Consider the following 27,400-nt stretch of genomic DNA (forward strand, 5'->3'; position numbering starts at 1 on the left):
GTTTTATAGTTTTTTTTCCCTAAGACCTAAACATTGCCAAGCACTTTCCCCCCAGTGTTTCTTCCCCAGAGGCTTAAGTTTCTGCTCCCATTTTTCTTGCTTAGTATGTGTTTTGCACCTTTAAATTGTTGTGTTTTTGCCCTCCACCTCTCAACTTCAGTTTCACTGTAGTTAGGAGCCCTTTCTGAGCCATCCCAGCTGCCAGCTGCTTCCTTTCTTCCGAATGCCAGCTGCGGTTGTCTAGGTGAAGTGTTGGTTTTTCTTTCTGTATGTGTGTTGGTGCCACACTGTGCAATAAGCTCCCTGTAAGCTGCTAACAGGCCTTTCTGTCTCCTGCATTACCCTCAGAATGCACCTCTTAAATTCAAGGTCACCTAAAAAATCACAATGAGGCCAGGCTGAGTGAGCTAAGATAACAAACTAGTTATACTTGATTTACCTTAGCAGTCTGGCCAGGAGGCCCAATTTCCTTCTTCCTTACTGAGGCTCAGACCTGCTCTTGTCCGTGGGTCACACTGCACCATCTGAATTACGTCTTTGTAATGGTTCATGATTTATGCCTTGACAAAATCCTCTGTTTATCTCCTACTTCCTGCCTAGTTCCTCTCATTGTACCTTTTGGAATTGATAGTCATTGTCAGCAAGTTTACTATTTTAAATACCTTTAAAATTTTGTATAAATAATGAAGAGACTCAAACGCAACCATAGAAGTTCAGAAGGTATTGTAACATCCCTTTGGGCCAATTCAGGGTTGAGGGGATGTTAACATTTGACCTCCCATGAATCCCTAGCCTGTTTTTGTATCACAGACTGGCATTGAACTAATGATTCTTGTGCCTTAGCTCCCAGACTACTAGCAAATTTTCTTCCTTTGAAGTTTTTACCTTCTCAACTGTCTTCCCTCCTTTACTTGGTACCTAGTGTCCTAAGGTGTAGGGGGTCATTCCACTGTTGTTTTTGGATGTGTGTCAGTGGTTCTCAATCTTGCTAGTTCTTTTAACCTTTAATACAGTTCTTCATATTGTTGTGACCCCAACCATAAAATTATTTTGTTGCTACTTTATACTGTAATTTTGCTACTGTCGTGGATCATAATGTAAATGTATGATATATAAGTCCAAACAGGTCTTGACCCACAGATTGAGATCCACTGATCTAAGCCATTTACATAAAATGACTTAAACAGTTTTATACCACATTGCTTTCTAGGTACATTCAAGTGACACATGTAGGCTAGTTTATTTCTTAAAGCTGTTGTTAACTTTTCCATGCTGAGTAAGGTTTGGTTTTGCCTTTTGGCAAGTAATACTGTAGTGCATGAACATAGTGTTTATAGTGTATGAATTGATCTGAGATAGACATCAGAAAGTAGGGGGTCAGAGTAAGTTCAGGTATTGCTTTTGGGTCCAAAAGGAAGCCTGTTGCCATGTTTCCCTTGTCAGTATTTAATTTTATCTAGCTTCTAATTGACCTGTCTGGAAGATGAGAGTTGAATTTTCACTTTCTTTTTTTAACTCTTATTTGATAGAAAATTTAATTTTATTACTTTAATTTCTAGTGAAGTTGAACATCTTCAGTCATTTTGGTTTCCTATTCTTTGAATCTTTTCTTTGTATGCTTTATACATTTTACTTATTGTATTTTGGCTTTACATTGATTTCTGAAATTTGTTCTTTTATATTTTGTATAATATTATATACATTATTTTTTGGGAAAATATGCATTGTAAGTACCTTTTCCAGTCTTTCTTACACTCACCTCTTAGTGTTTTAGTGTGTTGTTTGAGTGTATAATTAATGTTGACTGTCAGCCTGATAGATTGAGTCATGCCTAGGAGCTTAGTAAAGTTCACTTCTGCGTGTTTCCAGAGGGGATTGAGGATGGAAGAGCTGCTCTGACTGGGCTGCACCAGTCACTAGACTGAGGGGCGGGCGGGTGGAGCAAAAACCTGGTGTACACAGCTATAATCCCAGTACTCCAGATGTCAGGAGTTTTAGGCTCCTTTGGTTTACTTAGCAGGATCCTGTCTCAAAGACCAGGTGCTGAGAGTGTGGCATGTGCAAGGCCCTGGGTTAGATCTTTAAAATTGTCCCCCATCCCGCTCCTGCAAGAAGGAGGCAGAAAGCTGAAGATGGAGGTGCTTGGGGAAGGAGGAAGAAGCCTGCTAGCATAGACAGGCATGCTGTCTTTCTGCTTCCTGTCCACTGTGATCTGACTTCGTGATAAGAGCTACTCTGCTGTGTCACACCTCCTGTCACAAAGTACTGCAACCCCAAGTCAAAGGAATCCCTTCTCGTATTAAAATGATTTCTGTCACGTGCTTTTAACAGTGTGAGAAGCCTGGCTAAGTCAGGGAGTTTTATTTGCATTGTTTCTATTCTTTGGGCTGACTTGGTTTGTCTACTCTTATGTCATCATCATACTGTTAAAATTAGAACAGTTGTAAGTGTCTTTGATATTTAATAAAGTGAATCTTTTCTGAAACTTTTAGGTCAGCTTATTGTTTTCAAACCTCCTCCCAAAATAATCTAATAAAAAAGCAAACCTCAATGGCTGTTGTAACTGATTGGAACTTCCTGAAAATTTATAGCTTTTAGCATGGGTAATGGTTATCTGTCTCCTTATATACTGTTTATGATTCCTTTCATATATGCTATTTTTAGATTAATTCTTGTTACTGTAGCCCTGGCTGGCCTAGAACTTACTATGTAGACCAGGCTGGCCTCAAACTCAGACATCCTCTTGTTTCAGCCTACCAAGTGCTGGGATTAAAAGCGTGTACCATCATTCCTAGTCCCACCCCCATTTTTCTTCCCCCTGAACTCTTAATTCAAGTAATAGATTTTTTGGGGGGGGTGTTTTGTGTTGATAAGCCTATAATTAGTATAGTGATTGTTAATGCTGCCCCAGCCTGCCCTTTAATTTTTCTTGTAATAACTAAATTTCTTGTAAATAACTAAATAACAACCCTTCCTTGATTTTGGTTATTTTTGTGCTAGTGTGTAGAAAAAGGAAGGGAAATTTGAATTTTAAGGACCAAAAAGTCTTAACTGCAGTCCATGTAGAGGTTAAATATATTAGTTCCAGCTAGCAACTCTTTACAGGGCAGAAACTTTGCCCCCTTGCAGACTTGTACTGACATGTGAAGATTTCACTCTCACGCTGGCTAAAAGATCCATTTAAAAGAATGGCTCTGATGTGCAATTGTGCATTTCTAGGACCACCGTACATTTTATGTGCTCTGCATTATTCTTCACCTGTAAGCAGAAATTTATTTTTACCTACTTTCCCTGTTGATTTAATTGTTAAATAAATAATAAAATTTTCTTGATTCTTAGTCCTAGACTATACCCTCTTGATTTCTTTTTCTCTTTCCAGGCATTCTCAACACCTTGTTTTCTACTCCATACTAACCTGTCTGTGCTCTAAACCTATTTTATGACTCCATGTAGCTGTCTTAGAAGTAGCTTAAACATAACAAGTCTAATGAAATACTAATTCTCACTCACATGATTTGACCTTTAGCCTATCTTTTTAGCCCTTTCTCATGGGACTTCAATTGTTATCTCTGGTCTTATGTCATTACCCCCCCCCCCCCCACACACACACACCAAGCAGGGGTTCTCTGTAGCTTTGGAGGCTGTCCTGCAAACTCAGAGATTCACCTGTCTCTGCCTCCCAAGTGCTAGGATTAAAGGCATGCACCACCACCACCTAGCAAATGTATATATATTTAACATAGACAGAAGATACTAATGTTAGTCATTAGGTAGAGGCAAGTTAAACTTACAAGATAACCTTCAAAAAATAGCCAAGAAGGGCTAAAATTCCAAGATTGATAACACAAATTTTCTAGGAAGATACCAGGACCCTCCTAGACCACACCTCTAGCAGCCTCTTACAAATTGAAACATGTATACTTCTGAATCTAGCATTGGGCTCCTATGTATTCCAGAGAGAAATGCAAACACTCATTCATAAGAAGCTCTTTGAAAAGAAAAGGAGGAGTACTGGATTTTTTCAGAATAGCTGATGACTGGAAGCAACCCAAACATCATTCAGTAGCTAATGGCTAAAGCTTCCTGCAGGCTAGTGCTACTCATTAATAAAAAGGAACCCCCAATGTAGAAAGAGACATAGATGAATTGCACAGACACACTCAGAAGAAGGTGGAGTCCGAATTTTTAATTTCATTTATATCAAGTTCTCGATAAGACAGAGCCAATCTGTGATGACAGAAGTAAGAGTAGTGACAACTGACTGCCTTTGGGTTGTAAAAAGTGCTGATGGTGGATAGTCAGCCAGGCATGTTTCCCGACAGATGTGTGAAAGATGGTATATCTATCTGTTGGACAGCTAAGAAATGTGTATTTCCAGGTATATAAGATTTATCTGTTAATTATAAAAATAGTTGAGTGACTGGGAATTAAAGCTGGCTAATTGGTCCACATCCATTATTCTGCTTATTCTGTACATAAAAATCTTCACATAAAATTTTGAAGGTCAAATGTTATGAAGACACAAACACCTGTGCATGTTCTATTAAGTCAATAAAAATAACCTTATTAATATAATTATGTTCCTTCTCTTACAATTGTACATTGATTCTCTTAAGTACCTTTTTACACCTCTCTCTCTCTCTTTTTTTTTTTTTTTTTTAAGGCAGCGTTTCCCTGTATATATATAGCCCAAGCTGGTCTTGAAGTTGAAGTCCTTCTGCTTTAGCATCCCAAGTGCTGGGATACAGGTGTTATGCTACCCTGGCTAGCATTTCTTTGCTCTAAGTATCTTCTATATGTGTTGAAAAGGTTGATTCTGTGGGGTGAGGGGGAAGCTGTTCTTGATTTAGAATACTTACTAGGGTATTTTTCTCTCTATCTCTCATCACAGTCATGGTTTAGATCTACAATGGCCTTGCAGGTTCATGATTTGAATTCTTGTTCACAAGCTAGTGCTATATGGTAGGTGTGTCTAGGTGGTGGAGGCAGGTCACTAGGAGTGGTCTTGAAGGTTGTAGCCTGGACTTTGGTTTGTCTGTTGTGTTGTGAGAAACATCTGGCACAGGCAGGCTTCTGCCTCCAGGAACTCCTCTCCACCCTTCCTGCAATGGTGCATGCCAACCTCTGCCTTTCCTGCAGTGGTACATGCAAACCCCTTAAATTGTGCCCCTCAGTAAGTCCTTCCTTAAGTTGTTTCTGTCAGGTATTTTGTCATAGTTATGAGACAAGTAATTATTAAAATAATTTACTCTCCTCAGAAGACTTAAGTTTGCAGAGGTGCAGAGGGTAACTATTCTGTGTATTCTAGACGGCTTTTTACATCATTGTGACCAATACTTGAGAAAAGCAACTATGGAAAACCTTTGTGTGTGTGTGTGTGTGTGTGTGTGTGTGTCCATGTCTGTGTGTTCCCATCCTTGCACACACACTCATGTGTGTGGGGGCCAGATCTTGACTTTTGGCATTGTTCCTCAGGATAACCATTTAACTTGTGTTTTGAGTAAGGGTCTCTCACTGGGACCTGGAGCTTGTGAATTTGGTAGCCAGATGCTCTTGTCTCTGCTTCACCATGCCCCCAGCTTTTTATGTAGGCTCTGGGGGTTGAACCCAGGTTCTTGTGCTTACTAAGCAGGCACTTTATAGACTGAACTATCTCTTAAGTCTTGGGAAGCTGAAAGGCTTTTGATTTTAGAGATTTCAGTTCCCCATGGCATGGAAGGCATGACACAGCCAGCATGTCACTATCAAGACAGCTTGGAAGTTGAGAGAAGAGATAGATATAAGAGGGGCAAGGGCAAGTAAGTTGCAGCCCTAAGTTCACACTCCAATGATTTATTTATTCAAGTAGACCCACCACTCCTTATCACCTCCCAATACTACAATCACACTATGAATCTATGAATCCATTAGGAGATTTATCTGTTGATTAGAACAGAGCCTTCAGAATCTAGTTGCTTCTGAAAAATCCTTCAGCAGGCAGCCAAGCTCCTAATACATTAGAACAGGATGGGATGTGAGGGATGCCATTACATATTCAAACTACAACGTGTTTCCACATTTGGTGAATGCTTGTGTAGCTTTAAAAATTAATCAGCAAAGTTTAAGAGCTGTTCTGTTATTGCTGACTTTTGTTTGTATTTTAAAATATGAACAAGAAATAGTTATGAGAGATTCTTTTCTTGCTACCTTATTGGCACTGGATTTCTTTTAAAGGAGTGTTAATGATATGCATTAGATTTAGAATTAAGTAAGAAAGGCTCTGCAGTTGGTCTCCAAAGGCTCTTGAGTGTCATTGTGTACCTTCCATTTTTATATTTGGAATCTGTGATTATGGGCCCTTTCCTATTTACACAGTTTTCTCTGAATGCTACCACTCACTCCTTTTTGTCTTATTAGCTTATCCTATGCCTGTTAGCTTATCAGAAAACAACCCTTCAGGACTTGTTTTATTTATTTTTTATACTGATGCTAAGAAAATAAAAATTAAATTTGTATGGAAAAATTAAAACTTAAATAGAATAAAAGTATCCATTGTATTTGTTGCCCATTTTCAGCAGCCATTACATTTTAAAACTTTGGATGTTTCACTGCCAAGTGAAGGTATAAGTTATGTAGTTAGACAGATGCTTTGCTTAGTGATCCTACTATTGGACATGTTATCGCTACATGTTAAAAAGCACTAAAGGCGTTGTCTTGAGTTTTGATATCCCATACACCACAAAGAGCTTGGTAACTTGAATAGAGTCTATCTTTGTTTAAGGAGTGGCCAAGGAAGTGCTCTGGGGGGAGTCAGATCACCTTCCCTACATCCCCCTTATGGCCACTATTAGAAAGTGACCCACCTTCCTATTCTTAGTGAATGTAGTCAGTGTTTTTTTGGGTTCTGAGGAACTCAGCAATAGCACTCTTCACTTAAGAGGCAGCTTTGTGTATATTCATGTGTATGAGTGAGTATGCATATGTGTGTGGTAGCTGTCTCCCCAGCTTTTCTTTGAATTGTGGCAAAATACACACAGCAAAGAATTTATAATATTTTAAATATTTTTTTTGCTTTGATCTATAAATACATTTTATGCTATTATATAATATATTGCATTCTTTAATAGTTTCATTATATACAAAAGTATAATTTACTTTGGTTATACTTACGAATTCTCTTACCCCTTTTCCACTTGCACCAGAACCCTTCTCTCCCACAGGCCCCCATTTTATTTTCATGTCTTTTTATTTGTGGCCCTCTGCATTTCTTTGGGATTCCCTGTATGAGCCTGGGTGAGAGGGTATTTACTTGAGCAAGGGCAACTTACAGGCAGACACAGCTGAGGTATGTAACTCTTCTCCTAGAAACCCTTACTTACCTATAGCTTCCGTTTGCTTTTGTCACTTAACAAAGTGCCACAGACAGTTCAGTAATGGTGATAACCTAGCTCACTCAGCAGTAGCTCCAGATCTGCTCTAAGACCACCTTTATTCAAAACTCAGGCAGTGCTGCAGAGCACCTGCTGCTCTTCCAGTAGACATGAATTTGGTTCCCAGCACCCACATCAGGTGGTTCACTGCAGTATATAACCCCAGTTCCAGGTGATCTTTAACCTCTGTGGGCACCTGCACTCAGGCGAACAAAATGTACATGCAGACATGTGACACATATCTGTACATAATTAAGAAAACAAAACAGTTCTGACACTTAACTTTGCCAAGTCCTCACTTTTTATCTCTGAGATGTGAATACAGTTTACAATTTCTTGTCTTGTTGAACTCGGAGAGCATGAGATTATTGTTATTTATTTTATTTTTTTAAAGAGACGTGCAAAGTTCCCAATTTTAAATATTCAGCATGTATTGAACCAGTGTTGGCAGAACTAATCCCTCTCCTCCTGTCTTTCTCAAACAACACAAAGTAATAATAAAAAAAAAAAAAAAAAAAGTCAAAATAGCCAGGTAGTAGTGGCATACTTCTTTAATCCCAGCACTTGGAGGCAGGCACAGGTGGATCTCTGTGAGTTCAAGGCCAGGGCCAGCCTGGTCTGCAGAGCAAGTCCCACGACAGTCAAGGCAACACAGAGAAAGCCTGCCTCCAAAACAAAACAGCAAAAATGGTCACAGCAAACATTAACCAAACAGTAAGTAAAAAATGGACACAACCTCCACAAAAACAAAACCCAAATTACACCATGTTGTCTGTTTTGTGTTAGCCAACTCCTCCTAGAATTTGGGATTTCCCCCCTTCTCAGCAGGTATCAGTTGTAACTATCTTCTTGGTTAGGGGTGGTATTCTGTCCATGTCCCCTTCTTTTGGCTACAGTTTTGTCTGTTTTGAACTTTTGTGGGTCTTGTACGTGCTGTTTGGTCTCTGAGTTCATCTGTATATAAACCTCTTTGTGTCTTAAAGATGCTGTTTGCTTGGAGTTATCCACCTCCTTTGGCTCCTACAATCTTTCCACCTTTTCTTACATGTACAACCTTGAGTCAAAAAGGAATGAAAGATGAGTTAAAAGGGGTGGCTGAAGGAGATAGCAGAGAAGAACTAGAATTTTAAATATTTTAAATGTATATAGTTCAGTGGCAGTTCAGTCATACAGTGGTTATCTCTTTATAACTAGTTTATTGTCACTTGGCACAAGGTTTTCAAGGTTAATCCATATTATAACATGTGCTGGAGCTTTGGTTTTCAACTTCATTCCTTGTGAATGGAGAAGATACTTTTCCAGTAGAAGTGAAAACATATGTCCACAAAGTTTTCCTAAGAATGTTTGTAGTAGATTTATTCAAAATAGCTAACAATTAGAGACTGGTATGGCTGTGTCAGCTGGACTAATTGACTGTATGTAGCTGGTTCATGTAAGAATGTGGATTAGGATAGTTGTGGTGTTTGGGGATAGAATCCCAAGTAAATGGTGAATAGTAGAGTCCTTTGAAAAACAGTAGCACAAGCCAGACATTCATAGTAAGAATATAAGTGGGTAAACACATGATTAGGTTTATTTATTCTGAATGCAAGGTTAGCAAGATGGCTCTGCAGTAAAAGTACTTGTTGGCAATCCTGGTGACTTTTGACTCCTGAAACCCATGAAGTGTCAGAACAGCTCCAAAGAGTTGTCTTCTGACCTGCACATGGTTGCCATTGCATGTGTGGCCCTACCCCTCCAAAGTAAAATGAAAATCCCCATTCTATTGAATTTAGCAGTAGCACAATGTATCTTACCGTTCTCCATAGTATTGCCTTGAATCCTTGAAGGAGTTGAAATGACCCAATATTGTAAATTTCCCGCATTAATTGATTTTTATCTTTTAATAACAAATGTTTTAGGTAATACTAAATTTAAACTAGTAGTCTATACTATATGTAGTCATATTACTCATGAATCATATTTGAAAATCCAGTTTTCCTGTACTTTTGTCTTAATTCCCCAATCTTTATACATTCTGAAGGTACTAGAAATGGATGCTTTTAGGCTTGGAATGGCTTAGTGGCTAATACAGTTGCTCTGGAAGAGGGCTAGAGTTCTGTCATAGCACCCATATTGAGTGGTTCACAACTTTATGTAACTCTAGCTCCAGGGGGAATTTCATACATAACTCTGGCCTCCAAGGGCATCTGCACTTGTGCATGCCTGTGCACATATATGTGAGTGCGCGTGCGCGCGTGCGCACACACACACACACACACACACACACACACACACACACACACACACATTTATTTAGAGACAGGGTTTCTCTGTAGTTTTGGAGCCTGCCCTGGAACTTACTCTATAGACCAGGCTGGCTTCAAACTTACAGAGATCTGCCTGCCTCTGCTTCCCAAGTGCTAGGATCAAAGGTGTGCACCACCACTGCCCAGGCCACAAACTTAAAAAAATTAAAAAAAAAAAAAAATCTTAAAATGGGAGGTTTTGATAATTCAAATGTTGATGGTCTTTTGTGGTGGTGGTGCTGGAGATTATTCACAGTAGTGAACTTCTTGAGTGACAGATCTCTTAGAACCTTTCAGTAGCTGTTCATGAACCAACAGGCATTTCTTAATATGATTATTTCCTTAATCCAGTTCTTCACAAGAGTGGTATTACACTGTATCCTTACTGTTACATTAAAAGTCTGATCGTGGTATTTGATTTACCCATCTTTGTATATATGGCAGTCACATAACTTACAGATATTATCCTTTATTTACTTTTCTACTCTTTAAAGCATAATTAATTATATATCCTTTATATCATATTTAGTAGTTAACAATACCATATGGTATTTTGCAGTAGTTTATCTAGGTTCCCATTTTATTCTGCAGATTAAATTGGTTGAGGTCAAAGATGCATTAATTTTGCAGCATTTTCTGTGCTGTGCTTACTGAAGTTGATCAGTTGGTACTGACTGGACAAACGATCAGTTATGCTTTTGATTTTGAATGTTAGAAGGGTTGTTTCTGAGACACTTAACAGGTAGCATGGGTTTTCTACTTTGTTCTCATGGGAAAATAGCAGAATAAAGCAAAGTATGTATTTGTTTAATTCTCAACATCTTTTGCAGTTGGAATATACTGTAGAGAAACTATTCATATTGTAAATTAGAAAACTGGAGTCTCTGAAGCTTCTGTTTTATAGTTGAACAAAAGGTTGCTTCATTAGCAGCGTCAATGGAGGAGCTGCTTTATTGGCTGAGATGTACTGGTAGCTTTGCCAGTCAGAAGAGCTGAGAGTTCTTATTTCAATTAATGATTGTGCTACAGTAGTGAAGGGAGGGAGAACAGTTGTTGACCTTAAGCAGAATAGAAAGTTTTTACAAGTAGATTAAAGCACATAGAGATGTGAGGAGCTAGGTTACCACTACATCTCTTTACACTAGGAATTTCACCTTTCACTTCCAGTCTTAAAACACTTGACCTTCCCATACTTGCTAATTGACACAAAAAACAGTAGCTTTAATAGGATGGTTTAATGGCGTTAAGGTAACACAGTTGAATTGTTTGCACATCTCTGATACCAAGAGTAATCTGAGATATGTGAACGCCACTAGGATGGCACATCTCCCTGTTTATTTTCTGTGTCTGTGGACATGCATGTGTGGAGGTCAGGGGACAATACTCTCTTTCCATCATGCAGGCCCAGGGGTTCAGACTTAGGTTGTCAGGCTTGGTAGCAAATGTCCTCCTCTACACTGAGCCATCTTGCTGGTCCTTGAATTATAACTCACCTGTTAGGTTTTTTCTTTTCTAATTTTACTTTATTCATAATTTTCAGTTGTGCTTATTATGGGTGTTTTCCTAGATTGTCAGTGTTTTTTTGCCCCCCCCCCCCCATTTCTATTCTCTTGTTCTTCGGTTCTCTCATGTTTTTACTTTTAATTCAATACTTTTTTTTTCCCTTAATTTTACTTCCCTGGAGAAGGCTGTCCTCGTTAGGGTTATCATTGCTCTGATGAAATACTGTGACCAAAAGTAACTTGGGGGTGTGAAAGGATTTATTTGGCTGTGTGTCCTGAATCACAGTCAGATGGAAGTCAGGGCAGGAACTCAAGCTGGATGGGAGGGGGTGGGGTGTGGGTTACTTTCTTGTTCATCATGGCTTGCTCAGCCTGCTTTCTTATTAGAACCCAGGACCACCTGCCTAGGGGTGGTACCACCCACAATGGGCTGGGCCTCCCCTTCAATAATAAAGAAAATGCCATCGATGTTTGCCTATAGCAATCTTCTGGAGGCATTTTCTTGGTTGTGGTTCCCTTCCTCAGTTGACTCCAGCTTTTATCAATTTGGCATAAAACTGGCCAGGATAAGGATCAGTTCTTAATTAATTTCTTACTGTGTCTTGTCTGTTTCTATTATGGTCTTGTAAATGTCTGTTGTCACTTCATTTGGCCTTATTTTCCTGTACTTTCTGTGACTTTTGGTGGGGATGTTGAGGTTTGAAATTTTCATTAGTTGAAATATTTTGACTTGGATTATCTGAGTTCTATGTGGGTTTTTGGTTGGTAACTTCTGTTCCTTTCCTGGCTAAGAGTTCTAGTTGTATGTTGTGAGAGCCTTTGCTTGGTTCCTCCCTATGCCTGGTCTCTTCTCTACCTTTCCAAGTCTTCCTTTGTCCTAGCCATGCCCACTAGATTCCTGTGGTGTGTGTACTTTTGTGTTTAGGCTGCCTTTTTGTAGGATTAGGAGGACATGTGGAAAGGTGTGGATTTCAAAGGGGCATCTGTTGTCCTAGGAAGAACTCAGCCATCTCTTGACCTTTAACTTTGCTGTTTGACTTTTATCTTTCACTCTTAAAAAGAGCATATCTTAGCATCTTGTCTCATAGAATTAATTATCCCATATTTTAAATGTTTTATTTTGATTTTCATATTTAGGCATCAAATTTTTACAAAGAGAATTGTAACTGAAATGGAATGACCCAGAGAGATTTTAAAGTTGATGAATGTTCTTAAACCAGTCTGTTAATGGGTGCCCCCGCACCCCCCCACCCCACCCCCCACCCCCGGGCAAAAAAAAAAAAGCCTTCAGTGTTACATGTGAGAATTTTGGTATTGTATTTTTTCATTGCCTTCTTGTCTAATACTATAATATTTTCTTACACAGACTTACATTTTTTGTCATATCTGGTTGGTGAGTGCTTTTTCAACGCACACACATACACATCCCTACCTTTTGTAAATGAAGTTTGATTTCAGTTTTCTTAGATTCCTAGAGGAAAAAAAAAGTGTTGTCCCCTTTCCCCCCGTCACATCCACTCCCCCCCCCTCCTCCCCAGGATCCTGTGTAGCTCAAGCCCCAACCTCTTAGTCTTGCTTCCCCTATCTCCTGAGTGCTAAGATTAAAGGTCTCATGTTCCCATGGTTCCTTTGCTTTCCCTTACAGTCTTCCCCATAATGTAGAGGCAGTCTGTGTATTTCAGGAGGATTGACATTTTTTATAATACTGGGACTTTCCCAGTCCATGAATAGATCACTGGTTACCTTCAGCTTAAAGATTTTTCACATGTTTTATAGAAGTAAACTTCTCTCTTAAAATTGCTATTACTGTGTTTATGCATGATGTGGACCAGAGGACAACTTTTGGGAGTTGGTTTCCCTTTCTGCTGTGAGACCCAGGGTTTCTACTCCAAGCTGTGAGGATTGCCAGCAAGTTTACCTGCTGAGCTGCCTGTCCTCTTCCCTTTCTTGATGACTTTGGAAATGTTACTACTGCTTGTTTTGCCTTTTTCTTTTCTCTTTCTCTCTTAGTTACTTTTCAATAGCCGTGATAACACACTATGACCAAGACAACTCATTTAAAAAAAGTGATTAATGTGGGCTTACTGGTTCAGAAGGCTCCAGTCTTTGATGGTGGAACAAAGACATGGTGTCAGAAACACAAGTAGGAGGCAGAGAGGGAATGGCAAAGCCTGTCTCCAGTGCTGCACCTTTTCCAACAAGGCCACACCCCTTATCCTTCCCAAACAGTTCCACCAATTGGGGACCAAGTAGTCATTCAAACCACCACAGGCAGCAAGCACTTTACTCACTGTTAGCTATCCTCGGAGCTAAGTTGTTTTTCCTTAGTCAGGAGAAGATGCTGGGTGTTTATCAAAATGCCTCTTCTACAGATATATAAATGTGGCTTTTCTTGTTTAGAAAGTGATCCTACAGGTATGGTTTATTTGGCATGGGTGTGTAGGTATGTGCACACAGGTCTGTGCCAGCACTGGCTTCAGAGGGCTGTTCTCCTTTCATCAGATGAGCTCTGGGGCTCAAGCTCTGGTGCACTCAGGCCTGCAGCAAATGTGTTTACCTGCTTAGCTTTCTAGCCAGCTCTGTTGGTTTTTTAAAATTACTGAGCCAGATGGTTGTTCTGTGATAAACCACATTGCTTGTAAGCCATTTCTTACTCAGTTTCTATATTGTTGGATTGAATTTTCATATATTTTGTTGAGGAATTTTGTGTATGTTTGTGAAGGTTTTTTTCCCCCCCTGGAATAATGTCCTTTGGCATTTTGAATTTAGACATACCCTTCTTTGGTTGTCTAGAGGAGATTGTGTTTAGTGGTATTTTGTTTTGTGTGTGTATGTGTGAATATTGGTTATGAGCCCAGCAAAGCATGGTGTTTCCTGTCTTGGATTTTCCTGTCTTGGATTGATGTGTAGGAGCAGGATATTTTGTGTGTGTGTGTGTGTGTGTGTGTGTGTGTGTGTGTGTTTAGGAAAACTTTGATTATTTGATTTTTCTTACATGGATTTTTACAGTCTGTATCTTTCATATCTTTCAGAATGAAATGATCATTTCCTCTCAGTTGCAGAATTTATAGGCATAATGTGTTCCCTAATTAGTGACTGTTTGGTGGTAATTCATGCTTTCATTCCTCTTGTTGACAGAGTCTTCCTTTTTGTTTCATGTATTGGTTTGGCTGGAGAGTGTTTCAGTTTTACTAAGTATTCCAAAGAGCCGACTTTTATTTTTTTCTGAGGTTTATTTATGTGTACAGTGTTCTGCCTGCATGGATGCCTGCAGGCCAGAAGAGAGCAACAGATCTCATTACAGATGGTTGTGAGCCACCATGTGGTTGCTGGGAATTGAACTCAGGACCTCTGGAAGAGCAGCCAGTGTTCTTAACCTCTGAGCCATCTCTCTACCCCAAGAGCCAACTTTTGTATTTACTATTTTTTCTGCTTTCTGTTCCAGTGTGTCAGGTGATTTATTATTCTCATCTTGATGCTGTTTTGAGTTTGCCTTGGTTTCTCTGTCCAGTTTCTTTGTTCCCTCTAGTCTTCCTTCCTTGTCTCTGTTTGCTGCTTCCCATTTCTTTTCTTTTCCTCTTCTTCTGAGACAGGGTCTCCCACAGTAGCCCAGGCTGGTCTTGAACATGGAGTTACAAATATGTGCCATTTCCTTAAAAATTTCTTCTAAGCGTTGCTTGGACTGCATCATGTTATATCCATTTAGGTCAAACTGTTTTAAAATTCTCTTCAGACTGCTATGGAATCATTTGTATATGTCAGTAAAATTGCTCTCATGCTGTCAGTGGTAGGAAAGTTTCTGTTTCATTTTAACCTGTGGGACAACCTTCATATGAAGCTTGTCATTGATCACACCAGCATTACACAGTGCACGATTTCACTTGGTTCTAGGCTGCCTTGAACTATATTTTTAAACGAATTCCTATGGCCTATTTGTTTTAGCCATTTTTAAAGTAGTAGCGATGGATCTAATTTTGTAGACTCCTTTATAATATAAAGCACTTGTTGCTCTTGCTGAGGACCTAGGTTCAATTCCTAGCATGTGGCAGTTCACAACTGTCAGTAACTCTAGTTCCAGGGGCTCCAACACTCTCTGGCCTCTGTGGGTACTCAGCATGAAATTGGTGTGTGTGTGTGTGTGTGTGTGTGTGTGTGTGTATGTATGTGTGTGTGTGTGTATCTCACATGTAGGAAAACCACGCATATATAGCAAATAAAAATTTGGAGTCAGTTCATTTTTCAAGAACAGAAATTCAACTTTGTACAGTGTATGTGTCAGGATAATAAAAGGATGCACCAGTGCTTGTGCTGGTAAAAGTTGGCTACTGGTAACTGTGAGTGATTTTGGAACAGCGTGGAAGTGTTGAGGAAAACTGTGAGTTAACATGCTCTCTATAAATGAAGTGAGCTGCACTAAAACCTGTTTTGATAATTGGAGCAGATTAGATGGTTTAAAGGTACTTCCCTTTCTTTTGCTGGAAGCAGCTACATGATTGTCAGAAAGCTGAGGAATATTTCTTTCAAACTGAGTTACAACATGTGCTTTCTCCCCAGTGCCCCACACTTTATTAAGGAAATGGAAGTGTCTCATCACAACCTTTTAGTGAAAATTTAGATTTTTTTTTTTTAAATATAAAGGTTCTCATGGCATGCAGCTTTAAAAAGTATGCTCAAAGGAAAAGATAATAGAATATAGTTCTGTATATGTTTGAGAAAAATGAATTGGTTTACACTAGGCTCATTTATGAAATATTATGAGTAGACTAAATGAGTAGTGGGAAACTTGAAACATGACCTCTGATGTTTGTCCCAAATAATTTAAGACCTGATGTTCATGTATCTACAGTAGCTGTGTCTTATCCATGGGGAACACACCTCATGATGCCGGTGGGTGCTTGAAGTCTCACATGGGATGGAATAGTGTATACCTCATTGCATCCTGTGAAGTTAAGAATTTTTACCTTCCCTGTAAACCAGTGGTTTTCAACCTGCGGCTTTGAGCTGAAAACATGAAAAATACATTATGTTATTGTTATTTGTAGTAGGCTATATATAGACTACTGTGCCACAGAACACTAGACCTAACTCTGAGCTAGTGCCTGGGAAAATTCTGGATTGCTAAGTATCAATGTTTGCAGGAAGAGTCTTCATGCACTTTACTGTTGATAAACAGTGTGCAGTATTGAGGTAAGTGTACTTCTGTGTTAGAGAAAACTCCCGCTTCCATTCTTACAGTGTTACTGAGATCTTTGTGGTATCAGAAATCATAAAATTGGGTACTTCCCCGTCACAAACCCACAGTCTGCTTCTGTGGGCTCTAGATAAGGCATCATTTGTTGTCTTGCTGCCTTGGCCATTGTAGACTCTTAACTTCAATGTAGTCCTTCCTCCTTCTCCTCCTCCAAGAGGTACAGATCTCTTTGGGCTAAGAGCTCAATAGGTAATCTTTCTTCTCATTCAGGAAGACAAATTTCTCATTAAGGGATTTTCCTTTTTTGTTATAGGCTACCATTCCAATTAACACTTAGATTAAACGATGCTGATACTGTTCCTAATAATTGAAAGACAAGAACTTAAAGAAGTATGTTTCATGTTTGAAGGGAGACTGGATTCAGGGGAGGGGTTTCTGTATACTTTGTACAGTATCTGTACATTGATACTGGAAGTGTCGGTATCTGTATTGTACCTGAGCTTTCTGCTCACCGAGACCTCACAGCTCCTGGCTGAGGGCAGCCTTTACCCCCCAGGCCAAATTCTTACATTCTTGTAACCTTGTTGGTTAGTCCCTCTAATAGCTGCTGGTCTGAGGGGAAGCTTAAGTTCCTCAGCATCTGGGGATTGTTGAGGGAGCTTAATCATCAAGGTCTGGGTTTGCAAACAGATGGGTTTGCAACATGACTCAAAGGTTCTTGCTTCCAAGTCATCATCTGAGTTTAGCTTGTGGAACCCACAGGGTGAACAAATAGAACATACTTCTATGACTTGTTCTTTAATCTCCATGTGTATCTTGTGGCACTTGTGTGCTGCACACCCACCAAACAAATATAAAAAGAAAGGAAAACAGCTAATAGTCCAAGGCAAATCTATTGTTGTGAATTATAAAGTGGGCTTTTTATTCAAATGTGTTAACTTCAAGTTAAATGAGCTTGCTAATTTAGTTTAGGGAAAAAATGGAAATTGTTTACATTAAGAGACAGTGATTAGGTAAATTAAAATGGAAAAGTAAAAAAGAAATGATACTACTTATATTTTAAATAAGGAATCTACCATTGTTGATATTATCAAAAATTTTAGGGATATAAGAATATTTACTTGCAAAGTGTTTTTTTCAGCAGGTTAAAAAGACTTTTCTTTAAAAGGTATTGGTTTAATTAAAAAAAAAAAAACTAGTTTCCTAAATAGAACTGAATAGTTAGTTGTCTTTAAAGGTTTTACAAATTGGTGGCAGTACATCTGCTTGCTATTAATTTCTTTATGTATGTGCTGGGTTATGTATCTATGGTGTGTGTGTGTGTGAGAGAGAGAGAGGGTGTGTGTGTGTGTGTGTGTGTGTGTGTTATATGCTACAGTATGTTTGTGTGAAGGTTATAAGACAACTTTCTAGAGTTGGTTTTATCTTTCCACTGTGGATTCTGAGGATCAAATGAGTCAGGCTTGCATGGTAAAGTTTTACCTGCTGAGCCATCTTGCTGGCCCATATGTTTGTGAATTTAACTTGAGTATAAGATGTGTTAGCAAAACTTGGTGTAGGTGGTGGAGCTGTAGCTTGCCTAGCATACATGGCATCCTAGGTTCACCCCTCCCCCAGAAAACTATTGACAAATATAGCTGGGGAGATCATCATTGAGTGAGAGTGCTTTGCAGCACAAGCATGAGCCAGGAGTGCCTTGTGTCCTTGTGACCGCAGTGCTTGGGACAAGGTTGAGCTGGAGACAGCAGAATGCTTAGACTAAAAAGTAGCAAGCTCCAGGTTCTGTGAGGGACTTGTCTGAAGGGCAGATGCTGGGCCTGGAACTGAGGTCCTCCAGAAAAGCAGAAAGTGTCCTAACCACAGAGTCATCTTTCCAGCACTGGTTGCCATTTTCTTGATGACTTGAAATTATTTTCAAAATGTGTTTTGTATGTGGATCTTCATTGCATGTGTTCCTTGTACAGAAATCTAATCTGTAGCTTGCATTTTCAGATTTTTATAAAGAATATCTGATTTTAACAATTTTCACCTGTGTGCTATTTAAGAAATCTTTGCCCTGTTTGAAAAAGTTACAACCATTTCTTTTTATCTTGGAAAAAATTTCTAATATGCCCATCTTTCTATATTTCCCATGGTCTGGATGCTACTAATTTGATTGCTCCTGATTTTAACACAAGTATATACAGAAAATATATTGGTATGACTTACTTATAAGAAAATATCTTAAAAATTACATTTCTTTATTGTGTATGCAGGTGTGTGCTATGTATATACATGTGGAGGACAGAGGACAACTTGCAGATAGGCTCTTTAATCCTTCTGTGTAATGGGGATGGAATTGAGCACCTAGGGCCTTTACCTGCTGTCCCATCTTGCCAGCTCAAGAAATATTTTCTTTTTTAACTGATAGCAATTTCTGGATGGTAATTGTTTGTGTTCTTAGTTAAATCTGGTGAGTCTGTAAAAGGAATTTTATACGTTTTCCCCCTTGACTAAAAGGTAGTCAGTTTTACTTTAACTGTAGTACATTTGTTTGAGTCTTGTGGTGATGATAAAAGATGTGTGTCTTTTCTTTTGAGGTAGCTCTAACCCAGGCTGGCCTTGAACTTCCTATGTGTCCTAACATCAAACTCTTGACCCTTCTGTATCCACTTCCCAAAGGGCAGGGCCTATACCCCGTTTATAAGGATGGCTTAAAACACGAATGGCGTAGTTGAATACAACTGCAGTGTTTAAGCACATGGCTTACTCCTTACTAACAATGAAGTGCTTAACAACGAAAAAGATAAATATATGCTTTTTTAAAGTCCAGAGTGAAGTGCTTGGCAAATAGTCAGTTCCCTGAAAATTATATAGTACTTTTATTCCTGAATCTTTGAACCTAATTAAACTTGGGACCTGACAGAGGTGATTTGTACTATAGCTGTTTTTAAGTAAGATGACTTAAATCTGACTTTTGTAAACAGTAAAATCAACTTGCCAGTTTATATATAACTTTTTGCTGTGGATAAAATATTTTAATATTTTAAACTTTGCCATTTTTCTGTTAGTTTGTTAGCTTTTCCATGTGTTACATATATATGTTATTTTTAAGGAAAATTTTGCTTAATCTGGCAGAGTATGTTTAACTCTGACATAGAATCATTTTTATTTTTATTGTTTAGGAAATCTCAGTTATCAACGAGACTTTTTAAAGGCTCTCTAAATACTTGGTAAGTACTTGCTTTTCTTGTACTTATGAATGTTCCTTAAATTTATGCATATGCTATATGAACACCCCTGACAACAGTAAGTTAAATTGCAATAAGAATTATGTTTGTTTTCATTTTTATCTAGGTACAAGAATTTCTTCTCTTTATATCTTTTGTGATCCCTCTACACATTGTGTCTAGAAAATCAGGTTAGTAAGCAGGAATAGTAAATTTATGAATTAAATAAGACTTCTCCTACTTGAGATAATATAATAATTATCTGTTAATTGCCAAAACACATACTGGTTTATTATTATTATTATTATTCTATTCATTGCTTGACTGTTCCTTAATATATTAAATCTTGTTTACTACAGTGTGTCAGCATAAACAGTATTATTGTGAATCAGCATTAATGCTGTTTCCAGTCTATATTACTTTATTTTTTTTATTTTTTATTTTTTATTTATTTATTTATTTATTTATTTTTTGTTTTAAGACTAAAATGAAAACTTTTGTAGTAGCATCTAATTAAGAATCTGGTAAGTTACCATTTCACTAGGGCAAGCTATTTCTCTTCCCACCACCACAATCTATGTGTGTAGTATATGTGTGTGGCATATGTATATGAGTACAGGTGTGTGTGCATGCATGCTGAAGCCAGAGGAAGATGTCAGGTGTCATGCCTTAGCACTCTTTAACCTTATTCTCTTAAGACAGGGTCTCACTGAAACTTTGGCTCACTAATTTTTTGCTAGGTTGGCTAGCCAGCAAGCCCTAATAGCCTTTTTGTGTCCCCCAGCCCAATGGTAGAATTACAGGCCCACATGACCATGCCCAGCTTGTGTGTGAGTGCTGGGAATCAAAACTTAGGTTCTCATGCTCATGCAGCAAGCACTTTTAAGTCACTGAGCTATCTACCCAGCTTATTATCTCTCTTGTTCCTGTTTCTTCTAGGCCTATTTTTTCTCCTAGATAACCCCCTTTCAACATCCATACAGCTATTCATCCATTTATCTACCCATCCATCCATCCATCCATCCACCCACTCACACACATATTACGCATGTTCTTTATATAAAATAGGTGATAGTTTTTTTCCCCCTGATTTTGGCTTAATCATCAATCAATTAAAATGATGATCTCATTTCTATCCATTTTCTTTCCATATCTTTACTCTTTATAGTTGGTGGCAGGGTCTGGGGAACAAACCTCCATAATGTATGTGTGCTACATTTCTTTGTCCATTTATTCATCTGTTATGAGTAGTGCTGCACTAAACTCTGCTTTACATAACACCTTGTGGTATACTGATTTAGATTCTTTTGGATGTCTGCCCAGGAGTGGAATAACTGGATCCCATGGAGTTCTATTTGTAATTTTTTGGGATTCTCTGTCCTGATTTCCATAGTAGTTACTCCAGCTTATGTACATTTCTTTTTTAAGAATGAGAAATTTAAAAATGAGGCAGAATGCTTAGTCAATAATCAAGTAACATTACATAGTTTATGGTTGTTTTGAATCTAATAACCAAAAATGTTTATTTCAGTAGTTAAAGGAGAGTCCCTAGATACATGAAGAAATATGAAGTGAAAAACATCTTTTTTTTTGTACTAAACAGTTTACTGTTTAGTACTGGATAAAGGTATTTCCATAGAATTACAGCAAACGCTTACTTGCTCAGCAGTTATGCTCTTGTAGAGTACACACTTGTGATTTCTAGTGTCTCAGGAGCATATGATAGAGCATGGACACCTATACAGACTTACAACCTTAGAGAGTGGTGACTGATTCTGGAGTGATACATAGAAAGGACTAGTTTGGCCCCTCTCCGAAATTTGAGTTAGAACCGATTGCCATCACTGTTGGATTATGGCAGATATTTTTGTTAAATTTATTTAGCGACAGTTTTATTGTTATACAGTTGACACACCAGAAAGCCTCATATTTGTGTATATTCAGTATGCACACTCCTCACAGCCATTCACACTCAGGCCACTTTTACCACCCTTCTTCCCTTTGTCTCCCCTCTCTAGGCCATCAATGGCGGGGTTTCTGCTTGTCAGAGTTTGCCCATTTTGGACATTGTTAAAAGTGGCAGCACACAGTATTTGTTCTTTTGTGCCTGGCTTCATTTACTTAGCACAATGTTTCCAGCATTATATGTGTCATATCCGTATTTAATTCATTTTTATAACTTTTAATAGTTATTTGTGTGCCACATTTTATTTAGTCTCATTCATCAGTTGATGATCTACTTTTTTGGTTGTGAGGAATGTATGTGTTGTGAGCTTTCTTGTGTAAGTTTTTGTATGGATGTTTATTTTCATTTCTTTTGGGCATATGTGAATGGGGGTAGGATTGATACTTAGTTCTTTGTGTAGTTCTTAAGTAGCATTTTACAGCAATACACAAAGGTTCTAGTTTTCCAACATCCTCATGGACAGTTATGCTTGTATTTTCGTCTTCCTAGTTGGTATGAAAGGGTATTTCATTGTGGGTGATTTCATGTGCTTGTTGATCATTTGTTGTCTCTGAAGGAAGAGCTATTCAGGTTCTTTACTCATATTCCAGCTTATATTAATACTTTTAATGTTGAATTGTTAGTATTTTTTTGTAAATTGTAACTACTGGACCTTTATGAAATGTGGGTTGCAAGTATTTTCTCCTGTTCTTTGGACTAAACTTTTTACTTTTAAAAAAGTCACTGGAAAAATGAAAAATGTTAATCTTGACAGAGTTCAGCTTTCATTTTGTTGTACATATGGCATAAAGTTACAAGTTCATTTTAAAGTAAGTATTTGTTGATAGTCTAAGTCTGTGACAGCTCCATCACAAGTCCATACAGAACACTGGCTTTTCTTGTGTCTGATGGCCTGAGCTCAAAGGAAGCAGTTACTATTATATTTGTGTTTCATTTCCTCAGGTATTTGTTTCCATTAATCTTATGTTTGACTCTGTGTGTTACAAAGTAAGTGTGTGTGTGTGTGTGTGTGTGTGTGTGTGTGTATGTGTATGTTTGGTTTGTGTTAGTCTCTGTATGTGAGTGTTTGTTTCCCTTCCCCTGAGATGAGGCAGGGTCTCATTCGGTATCCCTGGTGGGTCTTTGGCTATCCCAGCTTCCAATGTACTGGTATTTTGGCAGATTAACATGCCTGCTTGTGATTTCTGTTCTTGAAAGAAAATGGAGCCAATTGAAATATAGCTTTGTTTTTGTTTGTTTGCTTTGACTGAATATGTTTTTCGTCTTGTCATATGGCCTGGATGGCCAAAATCTTTCTTTGAGTATCACAGACAACACAAGGCTGCTAGGTGAGCTGAAATGCTGGGAAGAAACCCTGAGGGAAGAAGATACCATCAGAGGATGTGAGCCCTACATCTGAGTACAATCTCTATCCAGTTCTTCCATTGCCCACCGTAGACTACTCAGGGGGCCAGGGTAATGTCCTGGGCATCAGGCTGATAAATAGGAGGGAATGGCTCACAGATGATGGAGCTGAGCACAGGTGGTAACTGCACACTACAGAAGAAACAGTTTGGAGTTGCCATCCACAACACTAAAACCAGAAGTTTCTCTGAAAGATATGCTGCTACATTATTTACATTGTCTGTTTTCCTCCAAAAGTTATTAGATGTATATGGGAAGTAGATATGACTCATTTTCAGATACACTAAATTAACAAGTGGAAACTAACTCTGAGAGGACTAAATAATGATTAAATATTTTAAAAGAATTCTAAAGTATCATCAGAAAAGGATTCAAGGAAAATACTTAGGAGCGAGTAGATAGAGCATAGAGAACATCAGCAGAACTACTTTAAAGAAGCAGGAGAGAGTTAGGGCTGGCTGAAAGGAGAGTTAATTAGATAACAAAACAACTGTTTAGCAATGAGGAGAGAGTCAATTAACTTAGAGTAATAAAAATCATCAACTGGAAGGATAGGGAGGGGAAAAAAAAGAGACAGAATAGAGTGGGATACCTGTTAAAGATAGCTGGCTGGATGAAGTCACATGGGGATAAATAATGGCAGGCGATCCTATTTAGTGGGAAGTGTCAGCCTATAAAACCAAGAAGTTCAGGCACAACCAACATAAAGTAATCTACATTTAGTCCTGTAAGTGGTTGGTAGAGCTGCTCAGTTGCTACAAATACAGAGAAAATCTTGAAAGCACTAATAGAAAAAGAACTAATAGAAATAGAAAAAGTGTTGGGTAGGAGATGAGGAATCAGTCATTCAGAGAGCTAAAAGGAAAAGTTATCACAAATGAATTCTGTGACCATTATAGTTTGAAAGTAAAACAAAGAAAGACATGTTCAGATGTAAAAACACTGCGGGGTTTTTTCTCATATGACTACAACTACAAGTAATTCTAAAGGAAATGCATCAGTTTGAAGGGAAATAGCCCCAGAAGGCAGGGCCACCTATTGAAAGAATTCACATCAATGCTAGTAAATATGTAATTGACTATAATTTTTCTACCTATAAAAAAGCTGCGTGGTGGCGCATGCCTTTAATCCCAGCAGGCAGATCTTTGTGAGTTCGAGTCTAGCCTGGTCTATAGAGCTATTTCCAGGACAGGCTCCAAAGCAATACAGAGAAAACCTGTCTAGAAAAACAAAATAAAACAAAACAAAACAACAACAACAAAAAAAGCTGTGTGCTTTTTCCTTACTGTAACAACAACAATCTATAATGCTATGTTGTTGACTAAATAATGTATACATGCAAACATTTATCAAATTGTGACTAAATTTGGATTTTATTGATGTCATTGAGCATCTTTTATTGTGTGAAATTTAATAAGATATACCATGACAAATTAAATGATATTTCTTCTTTATATGAAATCTGTTTAAATTTTTAACATTGTTCAGGATTTTTAGTAGCCTATTTTCACTTCTTAAAATATGAAAGTTTTATGAAATAAACTTGCCATTCTAGCTATTTCAGGTAGGCAGTTGAGTGACACCAACTATATTCACACTGCTGTGTACTTATAATGGCCTGAATACAGAACTTTCCCCTTCCCCTCCCAGAAGCTCTGCACTAAGTAAGCAACGGTCCTCTAGTTTCTCTGCTTTCAGCATTGTTAGACTGTCTGACTTAGCCATCAAGAGCTCGGTGTTTCCCTGACACAAGCTTCTTAGGTAGCTACTTGTGGACTCTTCTTAGTGCCTGATTGATTTTCAGAAATCTTTTATTCGAAGACTATTTTATATTTTTGCTTTTACATTTCGTACCTTTTAGTTTAGAAGTTCTTTTTTCCTCTCTATATATACCTTGGCTGTCCCAAAACTCCTGTATATACCAAGCTGGCCACTCGAGGGGGATGTATTGTGCTACCATGTCTGACTTTATATTTTGTTATTTTATATTGTGTTTTGGAAGGCTGGATAATGGTCCCTCAAATATGTTTTCATCCTAGTTTTCAGAAGCTCTGTTGTGGCTTGTACTGCAGGAACTCTGTACATGTAATTAAGAATGTTGAAATGAAGTGGCTAGGAAAGAGGAAGATAAGAGAAGATGCACAAGTGGTGTTGTGCTTTGAAGAAGAAAGGAGCCAGTAATCTGGGGGATTTATTTGGTAAGCGTTCTGCAGGCTATAAAAGCAAAGGAGAACAAATTAACTTGACTGCAAGCACTTTGGATTTAGCGCTGTAAAACTAGCTTTGAACGCGCGATTTCAAGAACTTAGAGCCAATGAACTTACTTTCTGCCCGTTTGTGATAGTTTGTTGTGTAGCCACAGAAGCTGATGCAGACCTTGGTACCTATTCATGGAGTATTGCTTTAAAAACAAAACAAAACAAAACAAAACCAACAAGCCTTTAGATGTGTGTGGGAGAACTTGGGGATGTATAGTAGGTGGTAGAATTTTGAAGAACATAAATGGAGAAAACGTAGCTTGCCTTGAATAAGGTAAAATACAAAAGCTGTGCTGATGAGGCCTCGGAAGGAAGAAAAGGACTCTTATTTTAAAAGAAGCTGGATTGGAGCTAGAGAACACCAGTTGCTTGTGCAGAGGACCCAGGTTAAGTTCTCTGCAACCACATTAGGCAACTCCCAACTTCTTGTACCTCTAGCTCCAGTGGATCTGATGTCCCTCACTCGGCCTCTGCAGGCATATGTATGCATGTGTCCAAACTGACACATATGCATAAGCACGTGCATACTCACACACAAGTTATAAAGAAAGCTTATTTTCTTAAGGCATCAATGAAATTTTCCTAAATAGATTACTGATGGAAATGTTGAGTGTAGAAATGGGGATCAAACCTGAGGATTTGCACCTACTGGGCAAGCTCTACCACTGAGCTATTTCCCTAACCCTGAATATGCTTAAGAGTTACCATAAAGACTTTGAGGCTTACTATTTTTGTTTGTTTGTTTGTTTGTTTGTTTGTTCTCTCTCCCTCTCTCCTTCTCCCTCTCTCCCTCTCCCCCTCTCCCTCTCCCTCTCCTGCTCTCCCTCTCTCCATCTCCCTCCAGAATTTCTCTGTGTATCCCTGGCTGTCCTGGGACTCACTGGCCTCAAACTCATAGGTTTGCCTGCATCTGCCTCCTGAGTGGTAGGATTAAAGGCACAACTACTGCCCTGCTACTTTGAGACTTCTTTTTGAACACATGGATATGTACTTCAGAACTTCCTTATTTAAAGTTTAAAAAAATGAATTTATGATGAAACAGTTACTTAGCAAAATACCATAGTTCATTTAGATAAGCTTATTTATTGAAGAAAGTTACTTGGAAACTAGAAGTGCATTATTTTTAAGTGGTAACATTTGATAATGGCTAATAAGTACATTTGAATTACAAATATCCATATGTTCAGCCTTTACCTACCTTTTAAGTTCTTTTGTTCTATACTGGGGTCTTGTTTGCTTCTTTTTCATAGAAGCATATGCAGTAATAATAATTATTGTGTTTTTAACCATCACTAAGTTGAAATTCAGTGTTTAAATTTAAAGTGAAATGTAAAGCATCTTAGTATGGAATTTCTAAATATTATAGTTCCCTCTTCTGTTGCTTCAGAGTTACTGCACCATGCTCAGCCTTTGAATAGCTATTTAGGAATCACCAGCAAACTTAAGCTGCTGCTTGGTTCTCTGGGGCCAAAATTCCTGTGTGTGCCAGTTATATTGTTAGCATTTTTTTAGTTATTAGTTGAATTTAGAACACTTATTGCTAAAACTTATTTATAGTTAAGTTAAAATGGGAGGTTGAGGGGCTGGAGAGATGGCGCAGCCATTAAAGGCTAGGCTCACAACCAAAATTATAAAATGGGAGATTGGGTAACAAGGCAGGAGATACAGTGAAAAGCACAGTCATTGCACAATGTAAGGCATCTAATGTGTTTCTGCTGGGCAGTGGCAGGGGAATCCAGGTGCCTGGAGAGTCCCTTGGAATGAGAGTGATAGAAGGTAGGGCAGCAGAATACTAGTCCTGTATAGAACTTATTAACTATAAAAAAGACATTTGAGAGACAACATGGGAAATTTGGATATTGACTGGTGTTAATTGTTATGGAAATACAGTTAATGTGATGATATCATATGGTGATTCTGTGAACATGAGCAGTATTTGTGAAATTGGGTGTGGGTGTGGAAGGGTGGTATGAGTCAATGTGTATATGGGTGTAGTGCATGCAGGAATGGTATCTGGGACTTAATTTAGAATACCTACAAGAAAGAATAAAAGACAAAGCAATATTGGCAATATTTTGAATATAGGTGTTACAAATATAAATCTGTAAATATATTCTTTTTTCTTCTGCATATTAGAAACTTCATTTAGAATGTCCATTTTTCCCCCTGCTGC

At 38.3% G+C, this 27,400-nt stretch overlaps 2 protein-coding genes across 5 annotated transcripts in view; one reads left to right on the forward strand and one right to left on the reverse strand.

Moving 5' to 3' along the window:
- Positions 1-551, reverse strand: part of LOC127232913 (translation initiation factor IF-2-like) — a 35,542-nt gene extending 34,991 nt beyond the window's left edge. The window contains exon 1 of the mRNA XM_051199240.1: positions 482-551. Within this exon, the coding sequence (XP_051055197.1) occupies positions 482-551 (70 nt within the window). The remainder of the gene's footprint in view (positions 1-481) is intronic.
- Positions 1-27,400, forward strand: part of Fbxw7 (F-box and WD repeat domain containing 7) — a 159,137-nt gene that overhangs the window by 31,204 nt on the left and 100,533 nt on the right. For 2 of the 4 annotated variants that reach the window (XM_051199292.1, XM_051199290.1), the window contains 2 exons: positions 19,555-19,602; positions 19,727-19,790. The gene's annotated coding sequence lies outside the window, so the exon portion shown is untranslated. The remainder of the gene's footprint in view (positions 1-19,554; positions 19,603-19,726; positions 19,791-27,400) is intronic. The other 2 variants (XM_051199293.1, XM_051199291.1) reach the window with 1 other exon arrangement.

Source organism: Phodopus roborovskii, unplaced genomic scaffold, assembly GCF_943737965.1.
Source record: "Phodopus roborovskii unplaced genomic scaffold, PHOROB, whole genome shotgun sequence".
In the NCBI taxonomy this organism is placed as follows: Eukaryota; Metazoa; Chordata; class Mammalia; order Rodentia; family Cricetidae; genus Phodopus; species Phodopus roborovskii.